General features: G+C 37.6%; 2 protein-coding genes and 1 long non-coding RNA gene across 3 annotated transcripts; all 3 read left to right on the top strand.

Annotated features, from left to right (window-relative positions):
• The first annotated feature begins 3,446 nt into the window (after window positions 1-3,446).
• LOC142628529 (serine/threonine-protein phosphatase 7 long form homolog) lies at window positions 3,447-5,119 on the top strand. Its single transcript, XM_075802607.1, has 5 exons — window positions 3,447-3,814; window positions 3,925-4,012; window positions 4,130-4,525; window positions 4,618-5,031; window positions 5,093-5,119. The coding sequence occupies exons 1-5, from the start codon at window positions 3,447-3,449 to the stop codon at window positions 5,117-5,119; spliced, it is 1,293 nt and encodes a 430-aa protein (XP_075658722.1).
• A 28-nt stretch (window positions 5,120-5,147) lies between these two features.
• LOC142629966 (uncharacterized) lies at window positions 5,148-7,276 on the top strand. Its single transcript, XR_012843177.1, has 6 exons — window positions 5,148-5,266; window positions 5,353-5,481; window positions 5,568-5,613; window positions 6,543-6,586; window positions 6,709-6,800; window positions 7,109-7,276. It is a non-coding gene; the product is annotated as an uncharacterized LOC142629966 (long non-coding RNA).
• A 19-nt stretch (window positions 7,277-7,295) lies between these two features.
• On the top strand, window positions 7,296-13,499 carry LOC142628528 (putative membrane protein At3g27390). The gene is made up of 10 exons (XM_075802606.1): window positions 7,296-7,399; window positions 9,127-9,322; window positions 9,458-9,591; window positions 9,928-10,216; window positions 10,307-10,413; window positions 10,537-10,711; window positions 11,247-11,312; window positions 11,834-11,924; window positions 12,037-12,104; window positions 13,010-13,499. Exons 1-10 carry the CDS (start codon window positions 7,296-7,298, stop codon window positions 13,043-13,045), a joined length of 1,266 nt encoding a protein of 421 aa, XP_075658721.1. The 3' UTR covers window positions 13,046-13,499.
• Window positions 13,500-14,156: the final 657 nt, after the last annotated feature.

Genomic DNA, 14,156 nt, shown 5'->3' with positions numbered 1-14,156 from the left:
CACTTTTCATGGTTTACCCAAAAAAAAAAAAAAAATTTATTTAAAAAAAAAAAGCTTAGGATTTCCTTTTTTTTTTTAAATTATCAGTTTAATCAATCAAGGGAAACTACATTTACTAATGTGTTGCACATAGAAAACACCATAATGCAACAAATAAATTAGACACATTGGCAATTTAAGAAAGCATTAATGTTCTCTGTTCTTGTGGTCAAGCCCTTTTAAGGCTTTATCATCTCTGTTCTTGATCAAATTAAGGGCCATTTGATCAAGAACAAGTAAAAATGCAAGCGTGCAGCAGTTGAAATATGTGTTTGAGTAACCAATGTAGAGAAGAGGAGTAAACCAGTTACCAGGGAATTAAGTTCAACATTATGTCAATTCACCAGTATTGTCACCAATTACTAGACTTTGAAAACAGAGGCTGGCTCATGAAGCTTCAAAACTGAGGGGGAAAAAAATCAAGAATTGGGTAGAGTGGAAACGCAGCGAATGAAACTCTTCTTAGTTGACAGTGTTGGGTTTACTGTCTCTCTCTTTCTCTCTATCTCTCTATCTCTCTCTTCCATAATTTTTGAATACTTATATAAAAAAAAAATTGCCTTTGTTTTTAAACTGAATTGGGTTACAGTCAACAACCTACCCGCAATTTTGAGTTTAGTATGGAAGAATTGTCCTGGTATATCATGTATGTTATCGCTAATTTGTTTCATGAGTTTGGGACACCAAATTTGATTGCAAAATATCATATGGTGGTTCGTTATTTTATCGGATCAGGTTGCTAAAAGATGTTGGCCAAATCGGCCCAATACCACCCTTTCTAAAAAAATTTAGGCAGAGACCACTGTTTCGGAACTAATTGGGGAAGTACCACTTTTTCCAGTACTCGAGTTTGGTGAACTCGAGTACTGGATTTTACAATTCCACCGTGGCATGCCAGCGTGGAATACCAATGTTAAAAAAATGTCCCCAAGTACTCGAGTTTAATAAACTCGAGTACTGTACGATCTGGTACCCGAGTTTAGGAAACTCGGTTACCAATCTGGATTGTACAACATCATGTGATGGGATAATCCAGACTAATACTCGAGGTTTCCAGTCTCGAGTACCACGAAAAGTACCCGAGTTCTTAAAACTCGAGTACTAGTCTGTATATACAATTTTGAACCTGTCTGGATTGTGCGGGAATAAGGGATGGGAATCCAGATTTATACTCGAGTTTCTTATACTCGAGTACTTTGAATGGTACTCGAGGTTTTGAAACGCGAGTACGAATCTGGATTCCCATCCCTTCTTCCCGCACAATCCAAACTGGTTCAAAATTGCATATCCAGGTTAGTACTCGAGTTTTAAGAACTCGGGTACTTTTCGTGGTACTCGATACTACAAAGCTCGAGTATAAATCTGGATTGCAATTTTGTTTAAATGCCCTTTATACTCGAGTTTTATGGGCTCGGGTATTGTTGAAAGTACTCGATTATGTAATGCTCAAGTATGGGGAACTAAAACCGTTCATTTGCACTCTCTCATCTCTCATTTCTCACTCAGTTGCACACTCACTCTCCAAACCGAAAACCCATTTCATCGCCGGTAAAAGATTTAACTCCCAAACCCCTTTCATCGCCGGCAACGGCGGACTCTCAAACCCCTTTCAAACCCGTTTCATCACCGGCGCCGGCGTTCAAGACCCATTTCTTCGCCGGCGACTTCGCACTCTCAAACCCATTTCTTCGCCGGCGACTTCGCACTCTCAAACCCATTTCTTCGCCGGCGACTTCGCACCCAAAGGTTAGCATTGTTTGGTATTTTTTTTGTTCTTTCCATGAGTTTTTACCCATTTTGAGCTTTGGATTTTATCTATCAAAAAAAAATTGAGCTTTGGATTTTGTGACATATCATTGCTAAACTTTAATTTTCATATTCTAAGATGCTTTTGGAGGATTGTGTTGTTACAAATAGTTTGTAAAACCAATGGGATTTTGGATCCTAGCCAACCCCAAAAAACTTGGGACCACGGCATGCTTCTTGTTGATATGCGTCCAGTGAATCTTAAACCTATAAGCTTTAATTCACTAAAACGTTTTTTTTTTCTTTTTTGTTGTTGTTGAAGGTAGTGTTGAAAGTTGGAGCTTTGGAATTTTTCATATACAAAATCTTGGTGGTAGTTGTGAAATTATAGTCATGACCAATGCACAAAGCTTACACTTTTGCAGGGCTTAATGCTGTGTATTTTAATTTTAATTTCAATGACACTTAATGAGTCAACATGCAGTAATCATTTTTGAGTGTGTAAAAAGTTGTAACACAAGTGATTGGAAAGGCGCTTTTTTGTTTTCGAAGAACTCCATAAGATAATTTTGATGTTTGTTTATTCTTTTATCAATTTTGTTATCCACATAATTAATCATCATTCACTGAGCATTTGAACAATTTTTAATTTAGATGTTTATCTTCTATGTAGGTACATATTAAAATGCTTAATGCTGTGTATTTTTATTTTTATTTCAGTTACACTGTATGAGCCAACATGCAATGAGCATATTTGAGTGCGTAAAATATTGTAACACAAGTGTTTGGAAAGGAACTTTTATGTCATCAAAGAACTCCATAATAAAATTTTGATGTTCGTATATTCTTTTATCAATTTTGTTATCCACATAATTACTGTGTTGTTTATGTTACGTGGTTCTATAGTTTTTGAGGGAAAAAAAAAAAAGGGAACTTCCCCTTTTAAAGTTCTATAGTTTTTTGTTATCATTTTGATTTAGCTTATGGGTATTTGACTTGTGAGGATGCTAATGGGCCATTAATCACCTTTAATTTATGCCAGGTATGGACCCACATCGAGCAGGACCCTCTATAGGGACTGTCTTGACGAGGCAACCTATGCATCGTTCAAGTTTGCTTTGGGATGCTCCTTTGGCAGGCGAGGTATGCACTTGTGTCATTGTAATCAATATATGTAGTAGAAATATTTTGGGCATTATGTTTGAAGTGTAATTATTACGTGGTTAGTGAGTGTTATTATTAATACTAAGCCGCTTTGTTTGCGGGAAGTGCCGTGTGTTCGACTTGTCGTCACCGAGATAAAGGTACGTTTGATGGTGGGTTAGATCCACGGATTGCCACTTACATCACGGATGCGGGGTTAGATGGGCTACTTCGAGTCCCACATATGGACCTTGACCATGCACCGATCACGGCCTTAGTGGAGAGATGGCGGCCGAGACGCACTCATTCCACTTGCCACACGGTGAGATGACCATCACGCTACAAGACATAGAGGTCATCCCGGGGGTACCCGTACATGGCTTGCCGGTGGTAGGATTTACCCATATGGACAACCGGCGTGACTTTTGCATAGATTTGCTAGGCTTCCTTCCACGGACGGACCGGTTGGTACAAAAAAGAACAACTGCGGTGTTGGAAGGGCCGAGGATAAGAGCCAAATGGCCGGAGGAGCGGTTCGCAACCCTCTTCCCGCCGACGCCACCGAGGTGCGTGTGCAACGATATGCTCGGTATTACATACTCCAAATGTTGGGTAGTATACTGTTTATGGACAAATGCGGCGAACGGCTCTCAATCATGTATCTACAATTTTTCAATCCAATCGGCAATGGAAAGAATTATAGTTGGGGTAGTGCAACACTAAGTTGGCTATATAGACACCTCTGTAAGGCATCAGAGAAGACAGCCAAGCAAATTGGTGGTGCACTGCTATTGGTGCAGTTGTGGGCGTGGGCGAGGTTTCCACAAATATGTCCTGTGATGAGGCATCCACACTGTGCACGCCCCCGGGTCCACTTGTCATCGAGGTATGTAGGATCTTCAACTTAGTTATCGTTTTACATTTCCGCATTAATTTCTTTCGCATGGGAATTATGTAAGTAATTAATATGAAGGTTATGTTTGTGTTGTTTGATAGATGGAAAGGGGCTAAGATAACAACTGACCATCCAATGCATGTCCTACGCGCCTATCGTGTGTCGCTTGCTTCACTCCGGCCAAATCAGGTATCGTGCCTTACAAGTGGGAACCAACCACTTTATGGTTGTTTGTATGGTTGTTTGTAAGATATCGTTACACATATGTTGTTAATATGGTTGTTTGCATTTGTTGGATCATTGTAGATTGTCTGGGAGCCATATAGAGATTATTTGGGTTCCCTGCCCGCATATTGTACGGCAGGCCAACACATATGGAGGTCCATCGTGCCGCTCATACATTTTTGGGTGATTGAAGGCCATCACCCCGAACGTGTTCTGAGACAGTTTGGGATGAAGCAAGGCGTACCGGACAATGTCGATACTTCAATTGAACTTCACAAGATAACGCTCCAAGGCAAGCAAGAAAAAAATTGGGTTCAAGAACATGCCACTCATATTGCTAGATGGGCTGCGCATGCCACAATTGCTGAATCACCGCCCTTTCATGGGGTAATGAGCTACAATGACGAGTATATGGTGTGGTATCGTTCCATCACTGTTCGGCATATTACAAAAGAGACCTCATACTGGGACACTTTGGTAAGTTTACAAAGATTGTTCTATTATAAATGTACCTTGCTTTGCATAGTTTAGTTCCAAATCCTAACACTACTCTTCTATACTTGTGACAGGTTGAATCACAGTTGAGGATTATGGCGAAGTTCGAACCAGGGTCTGAGATCTACACGGACTGTATGAATGCCTTGCAATCTGTTGAAGAAATCAGTCGATTGACCTTGGACGATGTACGCACTGTGGGCAACGCAAGTGAACCGGCTGTAAGGCGTGGTCGGCAAGCAGGTGGACGTCGAGGGCATGGAGGCCGTCAATCTAGTCAGTGCCATGCATCTAGTCGGTATCTCACAACTGCGAGCCGTCACACATCAGGTGGCCGTCACACACCCGTGCATGACCACACGATGGAGGAGGCAAGTCAGACATCAGATGAGATGATGCAGGACACTCGTTATGACATGGGCTCCATGGCACATGATGATGCGGGTCCATCCCATACGTTTGCCCAGACATGTCGGTCCCCATCCATGGTTCGCGATGATACCTGCCCACCCACATCCTCTCCCCTACCGACTACCGCACTATCCCCAGGAGATGTATGTGGTAGAGATGAGATGAGATTCATGCCCACCCCTGGGCTACCCACCCCTAGTGCCATCCAGACAGAGATACCCACCCCCCCACCTGAGGCTTCACACAGTGAGGATCAGCCACGAAGGCCGCAACGGACACGGACACATCCTCCTGACTGTGGGACTGGACATGGTACTCTCCCCTCTTATACTGATTACATATGCATCTCTTTATGGTTAAATGATTTGAATATGAGTATTTGCTTGTGTTCTTTTCAGGCAAGGTGAGACCAGTTAAGGAACCAGTGAGGAGAAGAAAACGGGGATGATTTTCGATGGTCAATTGCATTGGTGGAACCAAAGGGTGAGACCAGTCAAAGGTCTTAAAAGTAGTCACATTCCATACAGGTATACATTACATCTTGCTTGCCTTTATGTTGTTTCTCCATCATAATTCAAATGTGATTCTAACAATGTTAGTTTTTTGGTTTCAGGAACTCCAAATTGACACATTTACTTCAAGACTCATTAGGTATTTAGGTCAGTTTGGTTATGAATGAGTACGAGTGTGTGTGTACACCTTGTTTTACTATAGTGATATGTTCACCTTGTTTTACTATATATATATCAACCGCCAGGTTTTTGCTAGAGCACCTGTCCTAAAGCTTAACTATTCTTGGCCTCTTCAGTTTTCCTTGTTATTCCGATTGTGGCAAATTACTTCCTAAATCAAACGGTTGTGGAAGCCCTCTTAAAGTTGCAATTCTCAGTTTGGTGGGGGAATCTGAGGCTAAGGTTAATAAACCTAAAACAATTGCATATATGACTGAATAGATAATGAATGGATAGACAGGGTAAGCATATATCTAACCTGTAACTCGTTTATTATCTGCTCATCCTTTTCTGACTCTCCAACAAGCCAGCAACTCAAACACCGCGATGGGCATAACCCACATTATCCCATGGAGTGAAAAGACAAACTACTAAAGTTCTCCTGGATCCTGAACATTTTAAACAATGATAATGTGTAGTGAAAGCTGGAATTTCTAGTATCGTATGAAAACTGAAGCTCGAGTTGTTTATCAACCCTTCTGATGTCATCGGTGGTAACCATAAATCCTCGATAAATAATGGACAGATTTCTAATTTGTTTTCCATAGAAATTTAGGAATTATTTGTCTTTTGAAATGATTCCGTTGCACAAAAAAATTTGGAGTAGTCTTAATAAGAAGGTTAATGATACTATACTTTATTGGTTGAAATCCTTTTGATGTCAAAACATTATGAACCTCATCTCAATTGACTCCATGAAAACAATTACTTATAAAACAAATAAATACATGAAAGAATTTTTTTTGCTAAGTAAGAGGGATTACTTGAGTTGCTGGAGAAATTGTTGTTTCAAGAATTTTAAAGGTTCTGTGGTTTCCTGCTTATGTCCTTGTCAAGACATTGTTTCCTGGTTGCAGGTATTTTTGGCATGAACTTGAGGTCCTACCTTGAAGAACATGTGGTACGTTGGTCCCTAAAGTCTAAAAACTAACTGTTTTTAAGTACACGAGTCGCTTCCAATTTTCCATGGATTTGTTTTCACTTGGACATGTTACCATTACCATACTGTTTTACTTGATGCAGTTTGCATTTTGGCTAACAACAGCTGGGATAATTGTTGGTGCTGTTATAGCATTTTTCCTCATGTATTCCTATCTCAAAACAAGGAAGATACTGTAAGTAGAAAAAAATTTATTCTTTTGTGTAGGCAAAGATTTAACTCCTTTGTTAAAGTATTATTAAGAAAATCACCATCCACTTTATTTGGATGATTCTCATGAACTTTGACTAGTTGATAAGGAGCTATTAAGACTATTAAGTATTATCCCTTGGGTTGATAACATTATAAACTCAGAAACTAAACAGAAAATCTCAATTATTTTTAGGGTTTAAAATTCATTGGAGCAAATTAAGCCCATGAGATCCAAATGCTGTTCTTGTATGAGAGCCTGTGGAACCTGATCATATATCATTCATTTTACAGGTGACATCAAAAGTCCAGAGCATTCAGTTCCAGGCTTCCAGCAAATCGGTAATTATACACGAAGATCATAAAATCTTTGTACTTCATAAAATATGCATTGTACATTATTGGTAAGTTGTATGAACTTTCATAAATAGTACCTGAATTGGTCCTTCAAATAATAACAGTGGCAGCCCTTGAAATCAACATGGCCGATTCTTTATCCAAGAAGTTACTTGAGGTCCCACATTTACTTAATAAGCCAAATACTGCACTGTATTCTTTAGGGGAAATGCCTGAAGCATTTCAGAGGTGGAACTAGAATTATTCCTGAAATAATTATTCACATTTTGCAATGAGATGGAGCGCCACTATGAAGCCAATTTGACAAGCTCCATAAAATGAAGATAGAAGCACCTTTTTAAATCATTATATATTTTTTTTACCTTTAAAATCCATGGCTGATTGAGTAGCTACAGAACTATTGTGCACTATTTCGTCTACTGAGTAATTTCTATTGCGCTGGTCTAACCAAAAATGTGTGGAGTCAAATAAAGCTACTGTCACCAACAAAAAGTTTTAGAATTGATACAATCGATTCTTTGGACACTTAAATATGCTTCAGCTGCATGAAAAATGAACGATGGAGAGGAAATGAAACATGTCTTGCTAAGCTGAAAGTCTGCACAGTTTTGCCTCAAAAAATGTTAATTATTATAAAACATTGGAACTAATTATTTTGATGAGATTGGTGTTTGATTTTGTAGTTTATTTGGAATTTCAAGTAATGGGTTAGAACTATTTTTGGTTCAATCATGAGTTTTGCTATGGATTTTTTTTCCACACTTTTTATTGTGTTTCTGCTGTTTGGTTTCAATTGGGTGGTTGGTTGATTACTAGGTTGTTTTTGTGCTTCATATTGATATGATTATGCAGATGGGTGTGTTTTGTTTTTTTATATTGTCTTTGTTGGTCCTAACTAATTTGCATAGGAGTTGGATTTAAGAATATGTTGTCTGCAACAAGTGTAAATCTCTCACTTGAGAGTAAAAACAGTGAAATGGAAACATACGAGCTTACCAAAAGTAACTTTCGTATTACATGGTGATGAGTCTGCCTACATCAAACTTGTAAGATAAAATGGTTGTTTTTTCCCTCTCCTTTTTGAGTTGAATGGGATAGTGACAAATCATAAGTGTAATGTTTGCTCATATGCAAACAGTATTCTGCAAGGTTTGCCAAGGTGTTAGAAACTTGCAATTAGGAAGAATTGGAATGATAGAGAAGCATTAAGACATTCACATATATAATTTTTAACTGAGTATGTGATATATGATATATTAGGTTTACGTAGTTAAAAGATTGATGAGAAGTAACATGATTTGCAATAGGGGATTGAACTGCATGGTTGGTTTGCATATGGAAAATAAGATTATAATCTTAAGCTAATGGATCAATTAGTTCTTGTCTATCCGAGTTATATTATCCTATTTATATGTGTTGGAAGCTTTGTTAATCCATTCCAATCAATTTTACACATACCCATGTTTACAGTCCAGAGATATGGATAAAGTTTTATGGGCCAAATTGGCCCAATACCACCCTTTCTAAAAAAATTTAGGCAGTGGATATGAATATGATCAAAAGATTTTGACCTTGCTGGATTTTGTTGCTTCTTTTACATGTAGTTATTTATATATGTGTGTTGGCAGGGGGGGGATTCCAAAACGTTGATGTTTGTACAAATTAGTCCTTCAGACCAGGATGTGGGTGAGACTTTGAGTTCTTTAAATTTTGCATCACGGGTTCGAGGAATTGAGTTGGGACCTGTCAGGAAGCAGATTGATACAAGTGAAGCCAAAAAAGGTTAAAGCAATGGTAGGTCTTTTTCGTTCAGTTTACATTTTTATAATTTCGTTCAGCCCAAACGGTGTCAGTTTCGTGCTAATGAGCACCGTTATTTCTTAAACCCTGCAACGCACTGCCATCAAAAATTGTGAATTTTTAACCTGATAAGGTAACTGGTGTGGTAATTACAGGACTAATAGATTTGATGCACCACTTAAAGTTGCTATCTTGGCTGGATTACCAGCCTTGTTTGGTTTATGGTTGGGTCTAAGCATTGCTGGGAGTGTTCTTGTGGGGGTGGGGTATGGATTCTTCACTCCATGGGTTTCTGCTTTTGAGGCCTTCAGAGAGGACAACGAGTCCAAGAAATTCATACACTGTATTGTGGTAAATTTTTGGACTTTGCCCTTTTTGTTTGAGTTTTCTCTCTGATTCAGCACCCACTGTTGGCTTTTGGGTTTTGTTTCTTTTTCTTTTTGTTTGACCAAGTTCATACTTACTTTTATTTCTATGAATACATAGGACGGAACATGGGGCACCATTAAAGGAAGTTGTACAGTGGTTAGAGATTTTGCAGACATATGTTACCATTCATACCCACTTTACCTGGAGGAGTTGCGGGAATCCCCTGCTTCAAATGAGCTTCGAGCTCTTAGGTAATGGTGATGTAATTCATCATATTAACTATAATCTTATTACCTTTGCAATTAAGAAAGAAAACCATGTATATTTATTTTGTTGCTTAGTGTGGGAGTATCTTTTTATTAAATCTTGAAATTAGTAGGTTCATTAGCTAGGGCTGAGAAAAAATTGGAGGCCCTGCCTGGCCAATGGTGGGGAGCTTACTATGTTTCTTTGACTTAGTTGATGAGCTAAGCTCTACCTTATTTGGAACAGAAATTAAAATTTAACAATTATTGAGTGGTTGAGCTGACCATCCTTGGTGAAAGCAGTAGTTCTTTCAGAACTAACTCTCTGGATATATCTTGCAGGTTAATTCATGTACCTGCATGCATCATTGCTGGGTTAATGGGGCTAATGGTGGACATTCCTCTTTACACTGCAATTGCTATTGTGAAGAGTCCATATATGTTGTTCAAGGGCTGGTTTCGACTGATACATGATCTAATTAGCCGAGAAGGCCCATTTCTTGAAACAGCTTGCATCCCCATTGCTGGTTTGACAATCCTTTTGTGGCCAATTTTTGTAGTGGCGAGTATATTAATAGCAATTTTTTCAAGCATTTTCATTGGATTGTATGCTTCAGTTATAGTATATCAGGTTTGTGGATACTTTAATATATTCCTCTGTAATTTAACATAGGCCTTTTGCTGCAACTAAACTAACCTTTTAACCTTCTTGTGGATGAAGGAAAGATCTTTCTGGAGAGGTTTAGCTTATGTGATTGCAATGGTTGCTGAATTTGATGAGTACACAAATGATTGGCTCTATCTTCGAGAGGGGACTGTCCTTCCAAAGTAATCATTTTTCCCTATCATTCTCCCATGCTTTTTATATCCTATTAAACTAAACTTTTAGAACTTCGATTTTCTTTTCTCTTTTCAATTTTTAACAGTAAGAATCACATTGCTTGCAGCCAGGCCCCTGTATCGAAAGAAAAGTGTTGCTCAATCATCTGAGTTTTCTTTTAGAGGGAATCATGTGGCTGTACGCAAAATCAATTCTGTTTCCACAGAAGCACCTGCAATGCTTATGCCAAGCCTAGCTAATTCAAGATCAGTTATAGAGACCATACAAGAAGTAAAAGTGGTACAGGTATGCTTCAATATTGTGTGGCAAGTGTGGGCTTTTTTCTGATTTTATTCTATATTATGAGTCAATTATTCAATAGTTTAGATCCATAAGATATATCTAGATGTAAATATTACACAATGTTTGTTCTTTATATACGTTCAATTTATTTCCGCCAGTGTATATATACACTAATATATTTTTATTAATCTTGCAACATTTTAGATAACAATATCCATCATTTTCCTGTCGCCCTCTAATAATATTTTTGGGATATGTATGAATTGTTAATTTTGCAGACCAGATTACATGGTGCAGGTTCTTTTTATTTTTATTTATATTTTTATAGGACATGGTGCAGGTTCTATTTGTTTTCAATAGTATATAAGATTATATTAATGAGTCATCTATTGAAGTGTCCAATTGTACAATCTTCACAAAGACTATGTTAATTATTAAAATAAAGAAGAAAGTTGTAATAATATATACTGGAAACTTTTCTGTCAAATGTGGCTGAAAGTGGCACTGCTTGACATCAATGTGTAATATTTCTTACCAGAGTATCTCCTCAAAAGTGATGGATGCTTTGGATAATCGGCCTGTCTCTATAAGGCTTAAGGGGCTGGTAAGATCTTTTTCTATGTCCGAAGGGTAAGATAGTTGTGTCCAATACTTATCAAAAAAGAAAAAGAAAAAGATAGTTGTGTCCAATATATGTTTTAAATTTGCATTGAAAAGATATCATGCTTCAAACTTCTTGACAGCAGTGGTCACCGTAGCTGGTGCATAGATATGTGTAAGTACATGTACACCAGTTGGTAGATAGTTAATGTGTATCTGAATTTGTTTAGGTTAAGGTGTGTCATATGCAGTTTATACCTTAATTGTGAATGATCTTGTTAAGCATTGGGAGGTGTGTTTAAGTTGAGATGTGTTATATGCTGACCAATCATCTACTTTATTTTTTATTTTTCGGTGAATTAAGTAGAAAATAATTTAATGTTTGAGCTCTTTATTGCAAATCATAATCATGGATTAAAAACCCTCTAGATTTTGGCACATTGGAAGGTGGTTTTCATTGTTATGTTTGCAATGGGTGACGGAAGATGATATTTTTCTTTACCAACTCATTTCATGTCCTCGTAGGATTGCATGAAAGGTTCTTTGGCCAAAGCCCGTGTTCTTTATGCTCCTGTGGAAGAAATTGGCAGTGAGGACAGACTGTTACGTGCTTGTCGTATCCAAATTTGTCTGTACTAGCAAATGAGAAAGACTAATACTATCTTCTTTAATTAGGTTTAAGTTGTTTCTGTGGAAAAAGTATTTTTGAATTTCTTGAACTTTCTCAGAAGTCATTACTGATGCATATGTTGAAGCTGGACTGGTTCTTGAAAAAGATGCTAATCAGAAGTTAAAGGTATAATATATTACCTTTTTATATCCTTCCCTTCCTTTTTTTTTTTTTTTTTAATTATGCTTTATGCTTTTGAGCTACATGTGCTTTCCATAAGATTCTTTTGCTGTACTTGAAGTTTTAACAATGCATGCATATGTGACTGTACTTTGGTCACTACATGAATTTGAAGTTCTTAATGTGAGAAGCATGTATGATAGCTTTTGAAACTTTCTCAGCCACTTAAGTACTTATTCTTCATGCATCAGTGCTACTATTTCCTTAAACAAATTCAAGTTTTCCACAAGTGCAAGTGCCTAGAAAGGTGGTCAATGGGTGCTCGTTTATGCTTATGTATTGATGTCAACATTTAACCCGGAAAATAAAGAAAGAGTCAAAGGAGAGGGTTTTTTTTTTAGGGTGTGTGGGGGGGGGGGGAGGAAGGGGGTGGTGTGTGGTGACAAAGGGAGGAGGAGAGGATTAAAAAGTTTTTTGTTAAACTTATGCATTTTTCTCTCTCTGAAATTATGGAATACACAAATTTTGAGACAAAAAGTAAGGAGGCCTTGAAATATAAAAATTAATTATTAATTTCTTAAAAAAAAAAAAGGGACCAGTGAAAACTCCCTACTCTGTAAATAACAAGGACAAAGCTACCTTTAATAATGGACCATTTAACTGTCTAGTTTTTAATCTCTTGATATCTCGTAGGACACAGCTCATTAATTAGCCTTTTTGAATGCTGTTCCTCCCTCCCCTCCTTGTTTCAACACACACAGATGTAGTGTGGTAAGAATAAGATTTGCACCGACTATTATAACAACCTAGTGAGCAATAATAGTCCTGAAAATATTAACAGTCTATTTGAATAATGAAGTGGAACTTTCTAAGACCAGTGGTGTTTTCTGTTGTTGTTGCTTTAATGTCAGGCAAGTCCAAGAGAAGAAGGTCAAGAAAGTGTGTGACTTGAATATGGATCTTTCAAGAGCCATGGGAAACGGTCCAGTTGTTTCCTCAAGTATATCAACAAGCTCCAAATCATGAATTCAGCAAATGGAGGATGTGATGAGAGATCCTCTGGTTATTCAAGCATTGATACTTCACTCCCATCTGGGGGTCTATCGTCCTTACGGCTACCCATGGTAGTTGTACTCAATCTGAGAGATCCTCATGGAGGATGTGATGAGAGATCCTCTGGTTATTAACGTCATTTGTGTTTAACGTCAGCTTCCATCATTTTGTACTGTGGGGTGTCATGCTTATGGCATCAATGAGATGAGGTAGAGATAGAGATGTACATAAACTACTGACTGCTTGTAAATATCAGTGTGGTAACAATGTGATGAGTTGTGTGTATTAATTAGTGACTACTTGTAAATATCAGCATGGTAACGGAATAGCCACCCTTAATTTTTTTCCCCCTCCTTGTAATGGAAGGAAAAACCACATGTGATGCGATTGTGCAGACCTACGAGGAAGTAAAGGCGAAGTAAAGACCCATTGATGCATTAGGATTTAGATTTGTTGGCTATTGCACCGCACCTTACAATACCTCCTTTAATGTGAGAGACAAAGGTTTAAAATATAGAAGTTAAAACATTAAAAAAATGTGAGAGATGAAGGTTAAAAAAAAGAAGAGTTAAAAAGAAAAAAATTGGTCCAAGGGTTAAGACTCTAAAGTGTTTTTGATCTAGACCCTTTGACATTTTTTAATTTCAATCCTTACATTTGATTTTTACCACTGTATGAATTTGACATTCAAGATCTAATCGTGTAACTTCAAAATATAATGAGCATGGATTGGAGGTAACCAATCACATTACATAAAGTGCAGTGCATACGAGGTTGAGCGCGTTTTTGGGGGTTTATTTTTTTGGTACAATGCATACAAGCTTGGTAGAAATCTGCAAACTGCTACAAAGTTAGTAAGATACAGTTTAAAGTGGTACTAGATAAGTAGTTTAGAAAGAGTTACCAATTCATTTAATAAGTGATCTCTGTGATACATATATTATTTCAACGTGATATTCATTTATATTATTCCCTTGAGAGAGAACTATAAAAAAAAAACTAAAA

Source organism: Castanea sativa, chromosome 3 (genome assembly GCF_040712315.1).
Source record: "Castanea sativa cultivar Marrone di Chiusa Pesio chromosome 3, ASM4071231v1".
In the NCBI taxonomy this organism is placed as follows: domain Eukaryota; kingdom Viridiplantae; phylum Streptophyta; class Magnoliopsida; order Fagales; family Fagaceae; genus Castanea; species Castanea sativa.
The sequence above is the reverse complement of the archived record's forward strand: the minus strand, read 5'-3'. Positions and strand labels throughout refer to the sequence as shown.